At 47.4% G+C, this 19,694-nt stretch overlaps 1 protein-coding gene across 1 annotated transcript in view; it reads left to right on the top strand.

The window, feature by feature from the left end:
- Positions 1-8,365, top strand: part of LOC146209693 (sphingomyelin phosphodiesterase-like) — a 90,259-nt gene extending 81,894 nt beyond the window's left edge. Inside the window, exons 11-12 of the mRNA XM_084580946.1 lie at positions 4,564-4,748; positions 8,138-8,365. Of these exons, the coding sequence (XP_084437072.1) occupies positions 4,564-4,748; positions 8,138-8,288 (336 nt within the window). The 3' untranslated portion in view covers positions 8,289-8,365. The remainder of the gene's footprint in view (positions 1-4,563; positions 4,749-8,137) is intronic.
- The last annotated feature ends 11,329 nt before the right edge of the window (positions 8,366-19,694 follow it).

The raw sequence follows: 19,694 nt of genomic DNA, 5'->3' as shown, positions 1-19,694 counted from the left end.
GTCGTCAGCCGCACATGGCAGCATAGCGTCGAGCATGGTCTGTACATCGCGTCCGTATACTAGGCGAAACGGAGTGAATCGAGATGTTTCTTGGACGGCCGTGTTATATGCAAATGTGACATAAGGCAATATCTCGTCCCATGTTTTATGCCGGACATCGACATACATGGCGAGCATGTCCGCTATTGTTTTGTTTAGTCGCTCAGTAAGGCCATTAGACTGAGGATGGTAAGCAGTAGTCTTTCGGTGATGTGTCTGGCTTAGTTGGAAAACTTCTTCAAGAAGACGCGCTTTAAATGCCTTGCCACGATCAGTAATGACGTATGAAGGGGCGCCATGGCGGAGGACAATCTGCGTCATGAAAAATTGTGCCACTTCGGAGGATGTTGCACGTGGCACCGCCATAGTTTCCGCGTAACGTGTCAGATAATCTGTAGCCACGATAATCCACTTATTGCCAGCTGACCATAGAGGAAAAGGGCCAAGAAAGTCCATACCAATTTGGTCGAATGGTACTAGCGGTGGGGGAATAGGCTGCAGGAGACCCGCTGGCTTCAATGGCGGTGTCTTGCGCCACTGGCACTCGCGGCAACCTCTAACATATCGATGAACGGTGGCGGTAAGTTTGGGCCAGTAGTAGGCCTGGCGCACTCTCGTAAGAGTGCGTGCAAAGCCCAAGTGTCCAGCGATGGGTTCATCATGGCAAGCATGAAAGATTTCATCGCGGAGATCTGCAGGGATGACTAGAAGATAGGCTCGGTCACTGTTGCCGGCGCTTTTCTTGTAGAGGATTCCGTCGCGCGTACAGAAGGATGACAAGTTCTTAGCAAACAGTCGAGATACTGTAGAATCGAAACCCTCCAGATGATCGATCACAGTTTTGAGGTCTGGGTCAGCCCGTTGCCGGGCCTTTCAATCAGAGGAACTGATAATGCCAAGAAAATGGGCGTCTTCATCCGTACTGTCATGGGCCAACTCCACGGGTGATCGAGACAGCGTGTCAGCATCTTCATGTTTGCGTCCGGATTTATAAACGATAGAGTAATCAAACTCCTGCATACGAAGGCTCCACCGTGCAAGACGTCCTGATGGATCTCGAAGACTAGCTAGCCAACACAAAGCATGATGGTCTGTTACAACTTTAAATTTACGGCCGTAGAGGTAAGGTCGGAATTTCATTGTGGCCCAAACGACGGCGAGACACTCCTTTTCAGAAGTTGAATAGTTTGATTCTGCCCGAGAAAGGGTGCGGCTGGAATAAGCGATCACTTTTTCCTCGCCTTGCTGGTGCTGGACCAGAACAGCACCCAGACCGACATTGCTGGCGTCGGTGTGAATTTCGGTGGCAGCGTCCTCATCGAAGTGTGCAAGAACGAGAGGGTTGTGCAGCCGTTGGCGCAGCTCGGTGAATGCCTCCTGCTGCTCGGAAGACCAGACATACGGGACGTCATCACGTGTCAGGCGCGTCAAAGGTTCTGCAATCTTGGCAAAATCGGCAATGAAACGGCGATAGTACGCGCACAGGCCCAAGAAACGTCGGACTGCTTTCTTCGTGGTAGGGATGGGAAAATTGGCTACAGCGGCTGTTTTATCAGGGTCAGGCCGGACACCGTCAGCGCTAACCACATGACCGAGAAATTTTAGCTGCTGACATCCAAAGTGACATTTTTCCGGTTTGAGTGTCAAATCGGCCGAGCGAAGAACGTCCAATACCGTTCGCAGCCGATTAAGATGTTGGTCAAACGTTTCTGAAAACACGATGACGTCGTCCAAATAAACCAGACAGGTTTGCCATTTAAGACCAGCAAGTACGGTGTCCATCATTCTCTGGAACGTCGCTGGCGCTGAACACAGACCGAAAGGCAATACTTTAAATTCATATAAGCCATCGGGTGTCACAAAGGCAGTCTTTTCCCGATCGCGCTCATCCACTTCTATCTGCCAATAACCACTTTTTAAATCAATGGAGGAAAAGAACTTGGCGTTGCGAAGTCGATCGAGTGAATCGTCGATACGGGGCAACGGATATACATATTTTTTTGTGATGTCATTCAGTTTCCTGTAATCAACGCAAAAACGCAGCGTGCCATCCTTTTTCTTAACCAACACGACGGGCGACGACCACGGACTTTTAGACGGCTGAATAACATCATCGTTAAGCATTTCCTGGACTTGTGTCCGAATTGCCTCACGTTCTTTGGCCGAAATACGGTACGGCTGCTGTCGAATAGGTCGGGCATCGTCAGACGTTATGATGCGATGCTTGGCGATAGAAGTTTGCCGGACTTTCGATGATGAGGCAAAGCACGGGGCGTACTCCAGCAGTAAGGCACGCAGGGCGCGTTGTTGACAGAAAGAAAGGTCACTGCTAACATCGATGCGGTCTAGAACACTGGGAGTATCGATAACGTCAAACGCAAAACATTCAGAAACTTCATTTAACAGTTCGCCGAAAGCGATGGCAGTAGAGCGATAGAGGTGGCGAGATTCATTCGTGAAGTTCGTGACGAGAAGCTCAGAGTGACCATTGCTGAGAATAATTAAGCTTCGAGCTGCACAGATGCCATGAGAAAATAAAAGAGAGCGGTTGCTTTCAGCTATTATCGGCCCGTCACGAAGCCCGTCGCACACAACACTCACAAACACGCTGGAGCGGGGAGGCACTGAAACACACTCGGCTGAAACCCGTAGGGCGCACGTACGTTGGCCATCGGTGGGGCTGGCAGCCGCTTTCTCCGTTGAGAGCGAGACCGTTCGCTGTCGGAGATCGATGATGGCGCCATATTCCCGCAGGAAATCCACACCGAGAATCAAATCACGAGAACATTCCCGGAGAACGACGCAGCTGACAACGAACGTTGAAGTACGAATCTGGATTCTAGCCGTGCACTGTCCAATAGGAGTAATTACATGCCCCCCAGCCGTGCGTATTTGTGTGCTACACCATGGTGTCATAACCTTCCTAAGGGTCGCTGCCAGTTTCCCACTCAAAATCGAAAAGTCTGCTCCGGTATCCACTAAAGCGCTGACATTATGACCATCGATGCACACAGGGATGTCCAGCGATAGCCGGTCTCGTGAACCAAATGCTGTCGTTTCTGCTCCAAAATCCATATCTGTTCTCATTGGGGGGACTTCTTTGCGCTGACATTTAGCGGCCCCGCCCCCGGAGGTCGCTCTACTCAGTTTTCCCGGTGGGGGCTTGGCGAGCGACCAGGCGGTGCTCGCGGGAAGTTGCCAGTTGTTGAAGCGGTTTGCCGACGTGGGGATGGAGACCTGGATTGTCGGCGCGCCATCCGGAGGCTCTCTTGTGCGAGGTTGTCTCCAATGTCACGAGGTAGTTGTCCGAACGTGCGTCTAGGTGCGTTGGTGTAAAAACCCTCCGGTCCGAGTTCCCGATAAGGGCACCACCGGAAAATGTGACCAGGTTCCCCACAGTGGTAGCAAAGGCGGCGGCTCCGAGGTACCTGCCAGACGTCCGTTCGTCGAAAGTTTGATCGCGGTGGCCGCACGTACCGCGTAGGCTGCTGTACAGGAATGTATTGCATTGGCTGCTGGACGGGCATGCACTGGGTTGGTGGTAACGTAGACAACGGAGCTTGGACGGGAACTGGGCGTCGGAGAATGTCAGCGTAAGTCGGACGAGAATAATCAGGAACAGGGGTACTTTGAGCTTCAGCAACATGCAGAGATGGCTGCGTGACTTGCTGAATCTCTTCGCGGATCATATGTGCGAGAGAGTCACCCCTGGGTTGGAACGTGCCACAAACCTTCTGCAGTTCCTCGCGTACAATTGCACGAATAAGATCTCGGGGGTGTTCAGTATTGCTTACATCAGCTGTAAGAGGCTTGGAAGCAGTCGTAGCGAGGATTGGGCTGTCGTAGACCGCCGAGCGGCGCTGGTGTAGGATCTTTTCCATGGTGACCGCCTCTGTTAAAAATGAGGTAACTGTAGTTGGTGGGCTACGTACAAGACCAGCAAAAAGCTGTTCTTTAACCCCATGCATGAGGTGGCGCAGCTTTCTCTCTTCAGACATGTTGGGATCCGCACGTCGAAATAGTTTCGTCATGTCCTCAACATACATCATGACGGACTCGTTTGGCATCTGTTTTCGAGATTGTAGAGCACGTTCTGCTCGTTCGCGCTTATCAAGGCTGATATACGCCTCTACGATAAGACGGCGGAACTGAGGCCATGATGTTATTGTGCCTTCTCGGTTCTCATACCATGTCAAAGCATGGTCTTCCAGGCAGAAAATGGCGTTCCGTAGCTTTAATATAATGAATTCGTTACCTCGATTATAAAGATGCATACATACCACGTGATCTCGGAGAAGTAGGCTACTCTTTGCTTACGCTCGATATTCCTGTTCGGCAGCGTCTAACGGCTGATTTTTTATCGCAGTCATTAATTGAGCCCACAGCTTAAGTTGAGAATGTAGATTATTTTTTTGGGTGCGGAGTTCTGAAATTTTGCACGCAATAGGAACCGCTGCAGGCATTTTGGGCAGTGTACAGTGGCTGCCTTAACGCCGTGGGCGCCTGTTCTACTCGCCCATGCAGCTGGTAACAAGACACGAGACGTACTTCATGAACCTGACCGAGGCAAACCGGCTCGGCGCAGAGCCTCACTGGAGACTCGAGTACAGCACCGAGGACTTAAGCTTGAGCAGCGCTAGTCATGAGGACTGGGCGGCGCTCATCGGCACAATGGAGGCCAACAGATCCCGGTTCGACCAGTATCTACGGTAGGTGTAAGTAATTAGTCCCATAGTGGTGCAGTTAGGCACTATCTCACAGCATTTCTCTACTGCCGAAAAATTACCGCCACGCATAAAATGTTTGCACGTAGGTTACTGCCGCGAGCACCGAAAATTGAAGTGACACATAAGATCAGTGAGTAGAAAGAAAGTAGTACCATTCAACCCTGATATATCGTACGCCAAGGATGTCCGAAATATTTCGATACATTGGTTATTTTTTTACACAGAAATAGCGCTAGATAAGCATATCTGTAACTATAGAAGCAATAACAGATTGCAGACGCGCTAGGAACGAGCTTCTGGCAAAGCGCCATTCGCTAGGCTTTGCTGGGCTTAATCTGATTCGCATTCATTCTGCAGCTGATGACAAGTTGAAGCAAACCACTGCCTGCCATAAAATACGTAATTGTGTTACAAGTGCACAATAGATAAAACAATCTCATTAAACCTAAGGCACAGTTGGTCTACGCAACGCATTCGGTTGCGATGTACGTCAGGTGGGGGCCGTCAATATTCTTTGATTTCTTATGTTGGCCTCCTGATTATAGCAACGTGCGTGGAAAATGAGTGTAAGAGGCTGAATGGCGCTCCCGAAGTACAGGCGACATTCACATCATCATGCTGTTTCGCCAAGCTAGCGCCACTAGCTGATGCCCAATCCCATCAGAATAATAGCAGAGCTCCATTAGCAAAAGAGGAACATGCAGCGGCGGGATGCACTGTTTAGCATATCGTATAAACGGAGAAACAATGGGCTAAATACACAACGTAACCTTGCTATCCAGAATTTTAAAGGCGAGAATGTACGTTTAATATAGCCAACAATTTGAAATATCCGTGATCAGTGTATCCGGCCCACTGAAGCCAAATGATAGTCGTTGGCTGTGGACAGTCGCGTGGAAGAGTCTGCTGTATTTTGATGTCAACGTATATTATTTTAATGCCAGACTCTGTGTGGGGGGCAGGGACCTCTGTCAAGCTTTCACATAGCCTTTAGTCCCTGCCTCCTCTCGCTTATACGAGAAACCAATAAACCAATTCCAATTCCAATTATGCTTCATCGGCACAATAGCCCCATACACCGCCGGCTTCCTTGACATGAAATTTGGATGGCGGAACCGCACGGAACGAGACCGACACTTTCAGCGACCAAGGAACGACTACTGCTTCTCGCCCACGCACCAGAAGTGTCCGAGGACGTTACCAGACTGGCTAACGTGCGCTATACAATTTTAGCAGCTACCAATACATCTTTCTTTTACCATGTAGAAGCTGCCCATACAATAAGGCCTTCACGAAGGGCAGCGACTGTTAAGAGAAACGAGGCATCTTAATCATGGTAGGCCAATCGTTCAGAAAGCCTTCTGATTCTTCATTAAGCTCGGAATCCGCAGCTTTGGATGTTCGGCACTCATTTTTTTCCGCCCCAGACACTCCTGCTGGTTTAGAAGATAGAGTATAATAATTTTCTGCAGCAGTTTCTGCTGCTCCTCCTAACGCTGGAACAGCTGGCTGATGCGCTGCTGCCTTGTGACTGTTGGTCTGCACTCAATAACGGATTGTCAACTTTCATGAAGGTTTGTCGAGATCCAGTGGCTTCCTGCAATATTGGATGCATATGCACGCCTTCGACACTGCGTATGAAACAAGACAAACACGTTCAGTGAGTGGGAACAATTTCATTGAACCAGGTACCGAAAGTCCCCGACCCGCTGCCAGACTGACTGGCATGCACCATACAGTTTTGGCGGAGACCGATACTGTTATTAAGCTTGTTTATGGCGCTATTACATAACAAAACATGAAGAGTAATCAATTATGAAGCGCAAAGTTCCAGATAATAATTACCCACAGCCATAACCGAAACTCATGTGGATTGTTCAACGTACCATTGCTCAACACTTCTGTAGAAGCATTGCGTCATCATGACTCATAGTCATAACTCATTACGTTTAATCAATTTAATTATTTCAAATTCTCAAATGTAAGCCGTCTACACTTACTCCTCAGTGCCTCTGCCAGTCTTTTTGTCCACCACCGCGTTCCTTTAACAGCAACTAATCGGCTAGTTATAGGTTATCGGCCTAAGGACTAAGGTATCGCATCAGCAGTTTGTCCTGAAACATATAGCTTGCTATTTATCGGCCTGAAAAGTGCGCTAGCACTGGACAGCTGGTGGTGCCCATCTCTCCGCCGAGTGCACACGTTGAAGTCCTTTTCAAGAACAGCGCTACAGAAAAGCCCATTTTGTAAATGCGTCTTGGGACGCTGAAGCAGCATCGCTCACTGAGCGAAATAATTGTCAAGGCAGATAAAATATGTTTCTTCCAATTAAATCTCATATTTTGGTGAATCATTTCAGCGAGATCTTATATAGTAAGGCCTAAAGTTTATAAAGTACCATTTGTTTCTGAAGCCAATAACTTAAAGGGGGCTAATTCGACTTTAATAAATTTACTTTTTCAGAACTAAACCGATGCTGCATACTACCGCACAGACTATCGACAGCTTTAAGCCAGGTTCAATAAGCGAGGATTTCCACCTTTTTTAATAGCTTGGTTAGCTTTAGCTTAGATACTCGTCGTACAACGTGGCAGGCAGTAGACGTAACCGGCGAAGACGACACCTTTGTTTAAAGCAAATGGCGATTACTCACATTTTAGTCGAAGCCTCATGATAGTACGTCTATTTCTTTACTTAACGTTCAGTTACCTTAAACGGGAACTGGTTGACGGGTGCATTACAGCAACGCTTTTCGTAACTCGATTAAATCGTGTCGGCATAAAACCAGCAGCCAATCCCCGTGCGCCGTTCCACTCCTCAAACAACCACCACGGTATCTGTAACATGTGACACATGGAATAGTCTGTCAACTTTGCTCTTTTGAGATGGGAATAAGATACATCAGGACACTAGGATCCCTATTTAGACAAGCTACTCGTATGGAGAACGCAGGCCCCTTCGTACTGCTCGATTGAAATGATGCTTTGTATTTATTTGTCGGGCGCTTATTCGCATATTGATGATTTTACGCTAGGTGCGAAGTAACAGAGGCAGATATTAAGGAAATAATTATTAGGCAATTAGAAATGCACATGTACAAGAAAAACGAGAGCAAAAGGAGCCGCACTCTAGAGCCGTTATCACTGTCTCATCATACTCTAAAATGCGGTGCTTAAATGTCCCGCAAAATTCGTTTTCGTTCGGGATCTCCCGTCATTCTATGCCGTCGCTTCGAGCCTCATCTAGTCAGTTGTACTTTCTTATAACCGCGGGTGGCGGTAAGGAAATAAAGAATTATGAGAAAGGTGTTCATAAGCGCAATCCCCAACGTTTCTTTATCTGGACATCCGCGCGCCGGCTGATCTGTGCAGGTACACCACACGTCTCGGAGACCAAGGATCAAAGTGCGACGAGGAGTGCCGGGAGCGACTGCTGTGCCGTTGGCGAACAGACAAAGCGCATGACTACTCGGCCTGTCCACGCGATCCCACCGCCGTCAGCGACGATGCCCTAAAGCACTGAACGGTCCTCGGCGATAGCCCAAACGGATGGGAGACTTATGTACCCATATTAATAATGATCTAATAACTAAGGTGATGTAGCACAATTAAGTTGTCAAAACGGGCCATTAATTCGTCAATAGTCGGTGCCTATAGGAGCATAAATGCGGTGCGCAGTGCGCATTTGCATAGAGAAACGGCAGCTGGCTGGCAGCAGCGGCGCGGATGGTGCTTCAAGTATCACATTCTTTGCTACATAGCGCATCGAGCACCGTGCATAGGAACTAACAAGCTCTGCGCTATTTGTTGTCTGTCGTTTCAACTGTCATATAGTAGTCTAGAGTCGCAAGCATTCTTACAACCCTTCATACAATTTTGACCGGAACAGCGCGCACTAAGACACAGACAAGAAGAGAGACACGACACACACGATTGTCTTGTCTGTGTCTTAGTGCGCGCTGTTCCGGTCAAAATGAGTTACCAACTTGTCCAAGCATCTGTTTTAACCTTCATACAAGCTGTACTAAAAAAACAATTAGGCAAATATGGCTGTATTGACTGTGCTATGTTTATCTTCAGTATCAAATGCTCTGCCACTCACTGAATGTAAAAGCACACATTGCTGCCTTTCGTTGAGGAATGCGGTGCAATCCTGATGTAGTGCCGTCTAGTATCGAATAACATGTAGCTCGAAAACATGCTGATACTAATGCTTCTGCATAAAATTATAAGAATCAACGTGCTGTTTTAACGCACACGGTACAGAGTTTTTGTAACTGCAGCACGTTGTGGCTTGAGCAAGAAGACAAGCTGGGAATAATTAAGGGGGCCGAACAAAGCAAGAAATACAAGTCCGCAAGAAGGCAACTGACGACAGCACTTGCCGTGTGTTGTCTTTCTTCGTCCTTTTCTTTTTAATGCTGTTCACCCCCCTAAGCAATGTAGCATGCTACACAAACCAAAGAAAACATTTATCCGAGAGTTTGCTACCTCATTACATAGAAGTATCGGGCTTTTCCCACAGCCATCGTCGTCACTTCGACGTAAGCGACTGTAGCACGGATTACCTATTTACATTTGCTTGTCTATTCCCTAGCAATTATTTCTATTTATTTTTTTGCGATGTAATTATACGTCTTAAAATCTAACATCTCTTCATCCCAATTCTTGGCCGATCCCCCTCTGTGGGTATGTGGCATCAAACTAGAGAACAACAACAACAACCTATTAAGCGCTCATTCCACTGAGAGAACCAAAGCACTAAGGGAAATAAAGAGGTCAGAAAGGGAACTGGTCTCCCCTTTCGTAAAACAAGAGTGGCGACCGGCGGCCAAGAGCCAAAAACTAAGAGCTTTTCTTCAGCCAGATGCTCTCGTATTGCTGGCCACGCGATAAAACTAATTACCTGTCACAGTTCAACCTTTGTATCAGGACAAGTCATGCTGTCAGAATGGTCAAGCAGCCCCCAAAGCAGGTGCTTTAACATCTGCACGAGGTATTAAAAGTACCCCAACGAGCTGTGTGACAACGCTCAGTCTATCAACTATTTGATGGCTTATTGACTATGGGTGCTCATCTCAAGGGTGCGGGTTGGAATTCCTAGTCGCCTCAGCTCAACTGCGATTAGGAAAAAAAAGCCCTACATCGCACTTCCCTTTTCAAAGTCCCATCCCCTATTACAGGAAATCTCTCCGGGCCCGCTCTCCGGCTGTGGGCCGCTATGTAGAATTCCCCATGTTTTTTGAGCGTTCTTGTTCTTTCGCCTACGGGTGCAAAACACAGACCAAGCTTGTCCTTCGGGACCAAATCATTTATGTTCTTTTGGATTGAGCCTGTTATACCTGGTGGCATGGGCAGAGGCATATTATTCTACTTTAGATTTGTCGCCTCACCATATTTGAAGACGATGATGTAGGCAACAGCTTAGTTTTCGGTAAACATCTTGTAATAATCGGTGTAAAATAAATAGCCGATGACCGAATCCATATAGTCATCCTGGGTATGCAAGCATGCACCATGCAAAAAAAAAACCCCGCGTTATCGTCTCCCGCCTGCAGGGTGATTTTAGCGATGTTAAGATCGTCAGCATTGCATTTTCCCGCATATCGCAAAAGTGAGGAAAATCCCTGCACGTTGAGCACGTCTTGGGTTTATAGTGACACTGTCACAGGCGAAAAATGTTTTGCGAAATCACTGCATGGTGTTGACAGCTAAAATGGTGCACAGCGGTTTCGACGTCTACAGTCGTCTCCGTGGATCTAAAATCACTAAGCTGAACCTCAACGTCAATTACGTGCAAATATCGCTTCATTCGAGCAATTAACATCATTGCATGTACAGAGTCGTCCACTCTCAGGGAGGAGGAGGAGGAGGAGGAGGAGGAGGAGGAGGAGGAGGAGGAGGAGGAGGAGGAGGAGGAGGAGGAGGAGGAGGAGGAGGAGGAGGAAAACATTAATTCTATACTTCCTTATCTTCGCGAGTGGAGCCCTCAGTCCAGGGCTCCATGTGCCGCCTCAATCCTGCAGGCCCGCCAGAACAGCTGTCGCTGGTCTTGCGGGTTGTTACAAATAAAACGGTCTCAGAAAGAAATAAATACATGACAGTCGATAAGTTCATGGGCCACTGCAATCGTCTCGGCCCGCTCGATTAGCCGGCGTTCTTCGGTCAGCTCCGTGCGGGACAAGGCATCTTCCCGAGATGAGAGGGTGAGGTGAGTTATAGGTGAAATGCCGCCGGGTGGCTTTGGGCAGGCCCAAACAGAATGATATAGTGTAGGTCGGTATTGTTGGCAGGTGGGGCATTTTTCTGGTTAGCGGGTGGGGACGAACAAATGTTTGTGGTTTTGTAGTAGAGATTTGTATACGTGTGAGTCTGCAGTTGTCGCCATGCCACAGATTCGGTCTTGGTGAGTGTTGGGTGCGGAGGTGACAGTGTTCTTCTTTGTGTACGGTAATATATTGTAATATAGGCGTAAGACTGTAAAACTATGCTAGCGTCATCTGTGTCTACTTCCCCTCCGCTTCCGTCTGCAGCGCCCGGAAGGTTGCTGCTTCGGCGAGCGCGTGCGCACTCTCGTTGCCAGGAAGGGAGGAGTGACCAGGAGTCCAAACAATTTTAACAATGGGAAAGGTATCATAGTTTGTAGGTGAGAGCACGCGTGAAGCCTCGAAAGATAATGTATTTTTCGCGAATGCGCGGCAAGCAGTTTGTGAATCTGATTATCTGCAGATAGAGCATGCGATCACGTGACGATGATCTTCATAGCTCTGACGCAGCCGACGCGACAGTGAAATGAAACTAAGCTCTGCAAAACAAGATGGGATTGGAAGTGGTCCGCTACACTTTCTGCCGATTCGCTTTGAAGCGCGGCCTGGACGCGTATTACCATACCATATCCCGTAGGAGCGCTCGATCAGACGACGCTCTGGCGTGATTTCTCTGAGCAGCGTCACCTGGTGACAAATAGTGGATATATTGTCTAAACTACTAACAGCGCATTTCCAGTCGCTTTTGTGGCGCAATGAATTAACACCACCCATCTCTGCACTGATGCCAGTGGAACATAATTTTTTTCTGAATATTTTTTTGCAATTGCCTTCACCGTAATTATTTCCTGCTTTCAGTAAGTATATGTTATCTTTAGGTTGCGTTCACAGACGCATTTCGTCAACAATTGTGTGACAACGGTTACATTAAGCAATTACCTTCACAGGAATCATTACCTGCGTTCAGTTAGTGTATATTACCTTTAAATTGTGTTCAGACACATATTGCAGCAACAATCGCAGTTTACAGTGAGTGTATGTTAACATTAAGTTGCGTGCCCTTTCAGCAACAGTCGCCGTTTAACTCGCTGACAGCGTCTTCTGCTCCAGTGCGCCTACGGGATATGGTTTGGCAATACGCCGCCGGGACGGACGCACTGGCGCTTTGTGCAGTGTAGCCCCGTGTTCGCGTGTTCGTTCTAAGAGCAGGCGACCCTGTACGTTCGTCAGCAGACTTGTTGGCTCTGGAACAGTGCACTGCGGTACCATTCACAGCGCAGAACTGCTGCAGTAAATTCAATGTGCTCGTTTCTTGCGTTCATTTCTTCAGCTTTCCTTCAGTCCAAGCATTGACTGTGAAACCCAATGCCTGCTGTAAACTTCTTTGTTTAAGCGGCAGAGAACCATCCGAGTTTTCCGAAACAAACCTGCTCACGTATGTGCGTTGTCGCGAGCATTACATGGATAGCGTGGCCAGTGGATTCCTTCTTCCGTTCCTACTTTCACTTTCCAAAGATCAAACTTCGAGGCTTGAAACTTGCATGTTACCGATTGAATCTCGAGTGCCCCCTTAACCTGTCAGCGAATTGACTAGACTTGATTGCCACATTACTTTTCTATCCCGTCGACTCCTACTTTATTGCCTCGTCTCAAGCTGTAATGGCCTCCTCACACTGGTATTTTATTTTGCGAACAGTGAATCACAGGTATTAAAAACTAGCAGGTACCAGTGCGGGAGTACAAAGCGCAGAGAGAATAACTGCATCTTGGGTGGCAACGGTGTGCTAATTTAATTTGCATCGCTACCGCGAATAAATCTACCAGCCACGGTTATCAACCCAGTCGCTCAAAGTAAATGTAACAAAGCTATAAACGAACCAAGTTCTTACACACAAGAAAGATGTCGCCTTCTTAAATATACAGCGATACGATTACTGACGCTGTAACTGTGGGCTTCGCGCCAATTCGCAGTTTCCGTGCCATAGCTGCCTTCTCTTCAAGCTGCAGGCAGCATAGAAAAGTAGTGAAAGAATACCAGCAGGCTTTTCCATCTCCTCGATGTCCAAAAGGTCGCTCAGCAGCGCTTCCGCGCGTTATTTTTTCCATGATGCTCTGCCGATCAACTTTACTCTAGCGATGGCATAGGGTGTGCTGGCTGGTTACGTAGGGTTATGTAATACCCTCTAATGAGGGTATTTAAGGTATTAAAGTGAAGTGAAGTGAAGTGAAGCGAGCAACTCTACTCTGCCGAGCGCATTCATTGCCTATATCGCAGACCAGCTGTAGTGTGGCGTTGACGGGGTGAAAAATCATCAATGTTTAATTTTCTTAATATGAAAACAAGCCTGATTGCACTGACGAAGCCCTCGCAAAAAAACACAGGACTGGTTCATGGGCTACTGGTCCTTCTTAGATTTATTCGCAGCGCCGCCGCAGCATGATGTCGATTTCATGAGGATTCTTCATAGAATAATGTTATACTTTCACTAAATTATTGTCTATAGACAGGGTCCGATGGTTTGCTGAACATTGTCAGTGCGCAAAACAATGTCTTGTAAATCCGTAACAAATCTTCGCAATTTCACCCTTAAGATATTTACCAGGATTGATCTATTGCAGGCGTTAGAGTAAGTCAATAACTGCATCTTCATAAGGGCAATAGCTCTAAGCGGATTACTCTGAACTCGCATTGAAGCAAGGTAAATGGGAGCTAAGGAGCCAGTTGGTGACCGCAGTGTAGTCCCGTTGTCACTAGCGGGGCGGGCAGGGCAAATCGCCTGTATTAACACATGCTGCCAGATTACCACGATCCACGCTTCCGCGCGTTCCAGATGTTCTCATCCATCTCCCAGAAACGTCAACCATGGCTTCTTAGGTTCATATGGGAACGCATAGGCGCAATGCGCCAGAATGTATAAACAATTTTCTAGTTTTCGCTATGTAATGTCAAAACGCGCGCCGTAATATCTGACCGGGACTGTACCTGACTGCTCGGAAGTCATAACAAGTGCTGGCTCTGTGCAATGTTGAGGAGACTCATCTGCATCTTGTTATCGTTCGACTAGGGTCCGGTTCAACGTCATCGTGGTGCCAGTTTGAGTAGACTGGGGGTTTTAAAATGGGAGGTTCGGACCAGATATTACATAGTGAATTTGTTTCACTGCAATGCAGGCAACTATTGAAGTAATACAGTAAGAGCACATACGCCACATTGTGATTAGCGTCCATAAATACATCCTACAAAACAACGCTGAAACCAAGTGCGATGAGAAGTTAAAGCTCAATAATTATGGAATCAATCTTCCGAAAACTTGAGCAAGAATCTCACGCAAGTATGGTTGTTGTACACATGCAAAAACAATGTAGCACAAAACATTTTTACTAGCAACAATGCCGATTACGTAGTCGTAAACGTCACACAGAGCGTCTTGCGATAGTCCTGCAGAGTTTCTAATCGCTACGTCATATGTGCAGCCATTCACACCTCGCGAACTGCAAATTTCATTCCTCATATAGGTAATAGCAGCATAGGCGCTACAAAAAGCCGCGCCGTGGCAAGATCGTCAGAATACACCATACTAAAAACTACATTCCCTCACCCAATATACCTTCACAGGGGCCTCGCATATTTAACCCGTCTCCACACCAAGCAATACTGATTCTTCCGCAACCCACATATCTACTCTGTCAGTAACGAAAACGTGCAAACATGCATCGTCCTCCTACTGGGCTGCACATTTAGAGGGCAACGTCACCTGGGCACCCGCCTTACACTTGAAGGAGCTGGTGAAGTTTCCCCTCGCGAATTTGGCTCCGGATTTAAGCGGCTCGTTACACAGTTCGCGGGCTCCCGGTTCTCCGCACACCATGAGGCACCAGAACACGAAGAACAGGCGATCCTCGCTGCGGCGCTTGCGCGACGTGTTCTCTGTCGACGCCTCGAGATCACGGTCCTCTTCCCAGGCGGCTCTGTATGCTGTATAGAGCGCCTCCAGTGAAGCATTCCTCAGCGCGAGGCTCCGGACGACAGACGCGAAGGATACCCTCGACGCTTCGGCTGCAGAGACGAGTTCAGTGCTGTTGAGACAAGTGGTGAGCGTTTCCAGGCGTGCCTCGTACTCTCGGCCGTTGATCGCCTCGAAATAGTTGGCCGCTATGACAACTGCCAGGAGAGAGCCTAGAGCACCGTATTTTGCTGCCAACTGCAGGTCGGGAGCGAAGATCGGCATATTCCACGCAAGGGGCTGAACAAGCGAAGCACGATTATTTCAGGAATACAAACATTGTGAAAACACTGAGGACGCGCCGTACCACACAATGTGCCACTGCTAGCAAAGCATGCTTTTTGTCCTACATACCCCACGTCTTACTGGCAGATAGACCTTTCTATAAGAAATACTGCCATATGTGTATTACTTTGTCAAGTCAAAGCTGTCCAAGAAACACCAGTTTCCGTAGTGTCTTTAGAGAGACCGCCGAGAGGCACAGCTTAAAGACGGGCAAAATGAACACATATTACCTCAGAGCTAATCGCCGCAGAGATCATGGTACCTCTTAAACCAGAATCCATAATTCTAACGCCATTATCGTTTTGAGCGAACCGGAAACGAGCCAAAGCACTGGTGAAAAAACCATGCCATGGAGGGATGGAATAACTTTGTTGTCCGACTGATACGGGGAAGAAACCTAATGATTAACCCCCCCCCCCCCCCCCCCCTCCTAGCCTAGACAACAAGCGATAATCATTGAGGATCGGCGACGTCTTCAGCCAGTCAGAAAGAGAACAGGGTAGGCAAAATTTCCGAAAAAAATCGATTTTTTGTTTTTGTGTAATTTAAAATCTCTATTCTTTCCTTAACATAGCCCAGTCTTTCATTTGCGCGCACGCGAAATATTTACCTCAAAATCAACATTTTTCGAAACCTAGGCAGCATCCAGCCACACCCCCTTTGACACATGCTCGGGATCTGTGCCTTTCCTAAGCTAAAAAAAAAATATTCAGCCCCTATCTTTTGTCACGTTGAAAAACGCGTGAAAAAACGCGTTGAATTTGAAAAAAATGCGTGAGAATTTGTTTTTATAGTCCTATACTGCAATAAAGCTCTTTCTTCCACTTCAAAGCCAATTATCTCAAAAAAACAAATTTTGCTGCATTTGACCCTTTTTTTAAGAAACTACAGGCGCAAGGGAGATAAAATTTTCCAGACATTGAGAAAACATTACAGATAGTCTACTGAACTAGGATTATAAATATTATTGCAGACGATTTTTATTTACAGGCTATTTACTGCAGATTATGGCTCTAAAATTTGGTGGGTGGAGTAAAAAAAAATAGCAAGAAACTAACCTTTAAAAAGAAATTATCCTAGTTCAGTAACACTACCTAACATTGCTGATTACAATGTCACCAATGTTAATGTTCTAACCCCAGCAGATCATGAGAAAAAGGGTCACGAACATAGCCTAAAATGCATGGCAAGAATAGGACCTACCCTGTCCCCAGTCTCTGGGTCGGAGCTCAACAATAAGGACGCCCAGTGTTCAATCTGTTATTACTTCATGCGAATCTTGACTGCAGTTCCAGATCACATGGTTTCGGTTACTTATATTTACATTTTTGCTTTTTCTTTGTAATTTGCTTAATAACAGGAAATAATTGTAGCTTGAAAATTGTTTGGGGTCGTCGTCAGACCGACGACTATTCTTTATTAGGTGATTTGTCGATGGGTGCGTATCTGAGTCTGGCAAGCCTGCAATGCTGCAAGTTTTTTCTATACAAATTAGCCTGGTTTGCCCGTGAAGCGTTCGAATAGCAGGCAGTTACCGGCTCGGCAAGTAAATCCTCGAGCTAGTTCGTGCGGTGTCTCCTTCCAAGTAAGGGAGGCGGGAGTAGAGGTCCATACAATGAGGACTTACCTACTAATTTTGACATTGCATAGAATTCACTCTATATCTACGTGTTGGGAAACCCTTCCCACGATGCAGTTGTTGACTGCTGCTTTGGAATCACTGGCGATGGTTCTAGCCGAGAATCCTGGCATGGTGATGGAGAGAACGGCTTCTTCCACCACGTGTCACAAAAGAGTATCCAGGGTTGAACCTGGTTAAACTGATAATACTGTGCGAAAGCATTGTTTGAATTACCCGCAACAGGACAAGCGGACTGTGGCGTCATAATCTGGAGGGCAAATCACAAGTCAGACACAACATCGGACTGTGACGTCATACTATAGCTTGCCAATTAGGAGTCAGGCCGAACATCGTTGACAAGATCTATGCTCAGCTTTGTTGTCCCTATGACTGCTTTGGCACTAAAAAGGCTGACGTACCTGAACCAAGTACGGTTGTGTGCCCTTCCTGGTGTCGCTGTCGATGTCCTCCCAAGGCAAGGCGCCCCACTCAGAAGTGTCCACCAAGAGTCTAAGCATACCGCAGCACTCAGTGGGAACTGAGACAAAAGCGCTTGCAGCTGTCTGGCGGATGCAGCAGCTATACTTCCAGAAGCTCCTAGGGAGCCTCTTCTCTGCCGCCCACTTCCAGACGAGCACGAAAGGCCGGTCCGGCGAATAGAAAGTAGCCCACCCGGTGGTAGTAATGGCAGCTTTGCGCAGAAGGCTGATAGCGAGCCGGTTGCGGGTCAGCAACTTGCTGCCGATGACGCTCGTCTCGCGCCATTTGGTACCAATGAACTCGCTGAGAAAGGAGTCTGTCACCTGGCGACAGAGGGCCGTTTGGATTAGGTATAGAGCAGTGTGCAATAAAGCCCTGTGTCACGTTCGAAACAGAGTTTATTGATTACCACCGTTGGGGTTAGACACAATCAAAACAAAACGCCTACAGAGCCAGGAAATGCATTAACTAAGAGACAGTATATTCGATCTTTCTGGCAAACCCAATTAAGACGATATAAGTCGTTATAAAAGAATACTATGGAAAGACATGATTCATTGACACTTAGAAGCTACAATTCAAGTACCAAATGTATTATCTCGTCAATACATGCCATTGCTTTGGTACGACGTCGATAAAGACGTGCTCACGTGTTACTGATATATTTTGTTGACGCCAGCTCAAACTATACGCGTGCTCTAACAGTATTCTCCAACAAAGTGAAAGCGCCTGGTGAGACCTGCATGACCTACCGCCAGCTACAACAAGGTGGTGAACCTAAATATGCTTAAGCAGGTGAGATTGGTCATCTGCTTAGGAGCCCAACTGGAGTTGTCTGCATTTTTGTGAGAGAAAACTCATTCAGCATCAATTATCGTCAATTTCTGCAGTACTGTGACTTCTGAATATGTACCCGTACTGAATAATGAATGAATGTATGACCGTATCGAAAGCGTCGACCCCATTATCTTTTTTCAGCCTGGCGATCTGCCTTTCAGCAAACTATGCGCCGGAGCGATGTCAGCCAAGTCACCATAACATGTCTTGCCCTAGCACCACCTGTGCTCACGACAGCGAGGTTTAGAAAAGGGTGACACTATCGGTCAACGGAAGAGAAAAGATCAGCGGAGTGCGCATGCCTAGAATGAAAGCCCCACCCTTCGCTCCTTAGAGCGCAGAATTCTGCGCATGCGCATGCTCCTCCATTTCCATATCTTTCTAACCGATAGGGTTGAGGCATATCATCATCAGCCTGACTATCCTCAATGCAGGGCGAAGGCCTCTCCCATATTTCTCCAATTAACCCGTTTGTGCTAGCTGCATCCACTTGACCCCTGCGAACTTCTTAACCTCATCCGCCCACTTTACTTTCTGCCACCCCCTGCTACGTTTTCGTTCCCCTGGAATCCAGTTTGTTACCCTAAGCGACCATCGGTTATCCTCTCTCCGCACTACATGTCCTGCCCATGTCCATTTCTTCTTCTTAATTTCCACTAGAATGTCGGTAACTTGTGTTATTTCTCTGACCCACTCTGCATGCTTCCTATCTCCTAACGTTACCCTACCATTTTTCGTTCCATAGCCCTCTGGGCTGTCCTCAACTTAAGTAGGACCCTCTTGGTTAGCCTCCACGTTTCAGCCCCATAGGTGAGTACAAGTAAGATGCAACTGTTGTATACTTTCCTCTTGAGCGATACCGGTAAGCCGCCAGTCATAATCTCAGAGTGCTTGCAAATGCGCTCCATCCCAATCTTATTCTTCTTGTTATTTCGTTTTCAAGGTCCGGATCTGCGGTTACTATCTGTCCTGAGTAGACATATTCGCCTACTACTTCTAGTACTTCGCCACCTAATGTAAACTGCTGTTCTTTCCCGAGGCTGTTGTTGGGGTATATGGCAACTACCAAACGATCCGGTCTGTACTCTCTACTTCCTGCTCACCCTGTTCACGATGGAGCGCGTGTGCCAGTAGACGTCCTCCGCGCTATATCTCGGCAGCGAAACAAAGCTGTTCGCCGTACCGGAGAACCACATGCTCAGGTACAGGCAGGCGTCGACTTGATTTTCGACGGCAGCCGTGTGGCTACCATACATGAGTTCGATGGCCGGCGCGTAGGAGAACATGACGCACGTCTGCAAGGCATACCAGCTCACCGCCTGGTTAGCGACCAACTCAGGTCGCTCGACCTTCTGCCCAGTCAGCTTCCTCTGGGAGACGAACGAAAAGGTCGGGATCATTGGGGGAAGAAACAAGAAAAAGGTATCAGGAACAAA

This window comes from Amblyomma maculatum, chromosome 1 (genome assembly GCF_055883805.1).
Source record: "Amblyomma maculatum isolate TAMU_Amacu chromosome 1, ASM5588380v1, whole genome shotgun sequence".
Taxonomy (NCBI): Eukaryota; Metazoa; Arthropoda; class Arachnida; order Ixodida; family Ixodidae; genus Amblyomma; species Amblyomma maculatum.
Note: the sequence above shows the minus strand (reverse complement) of the source record. Positions and strands in the feature narration are given on the sequence as shown.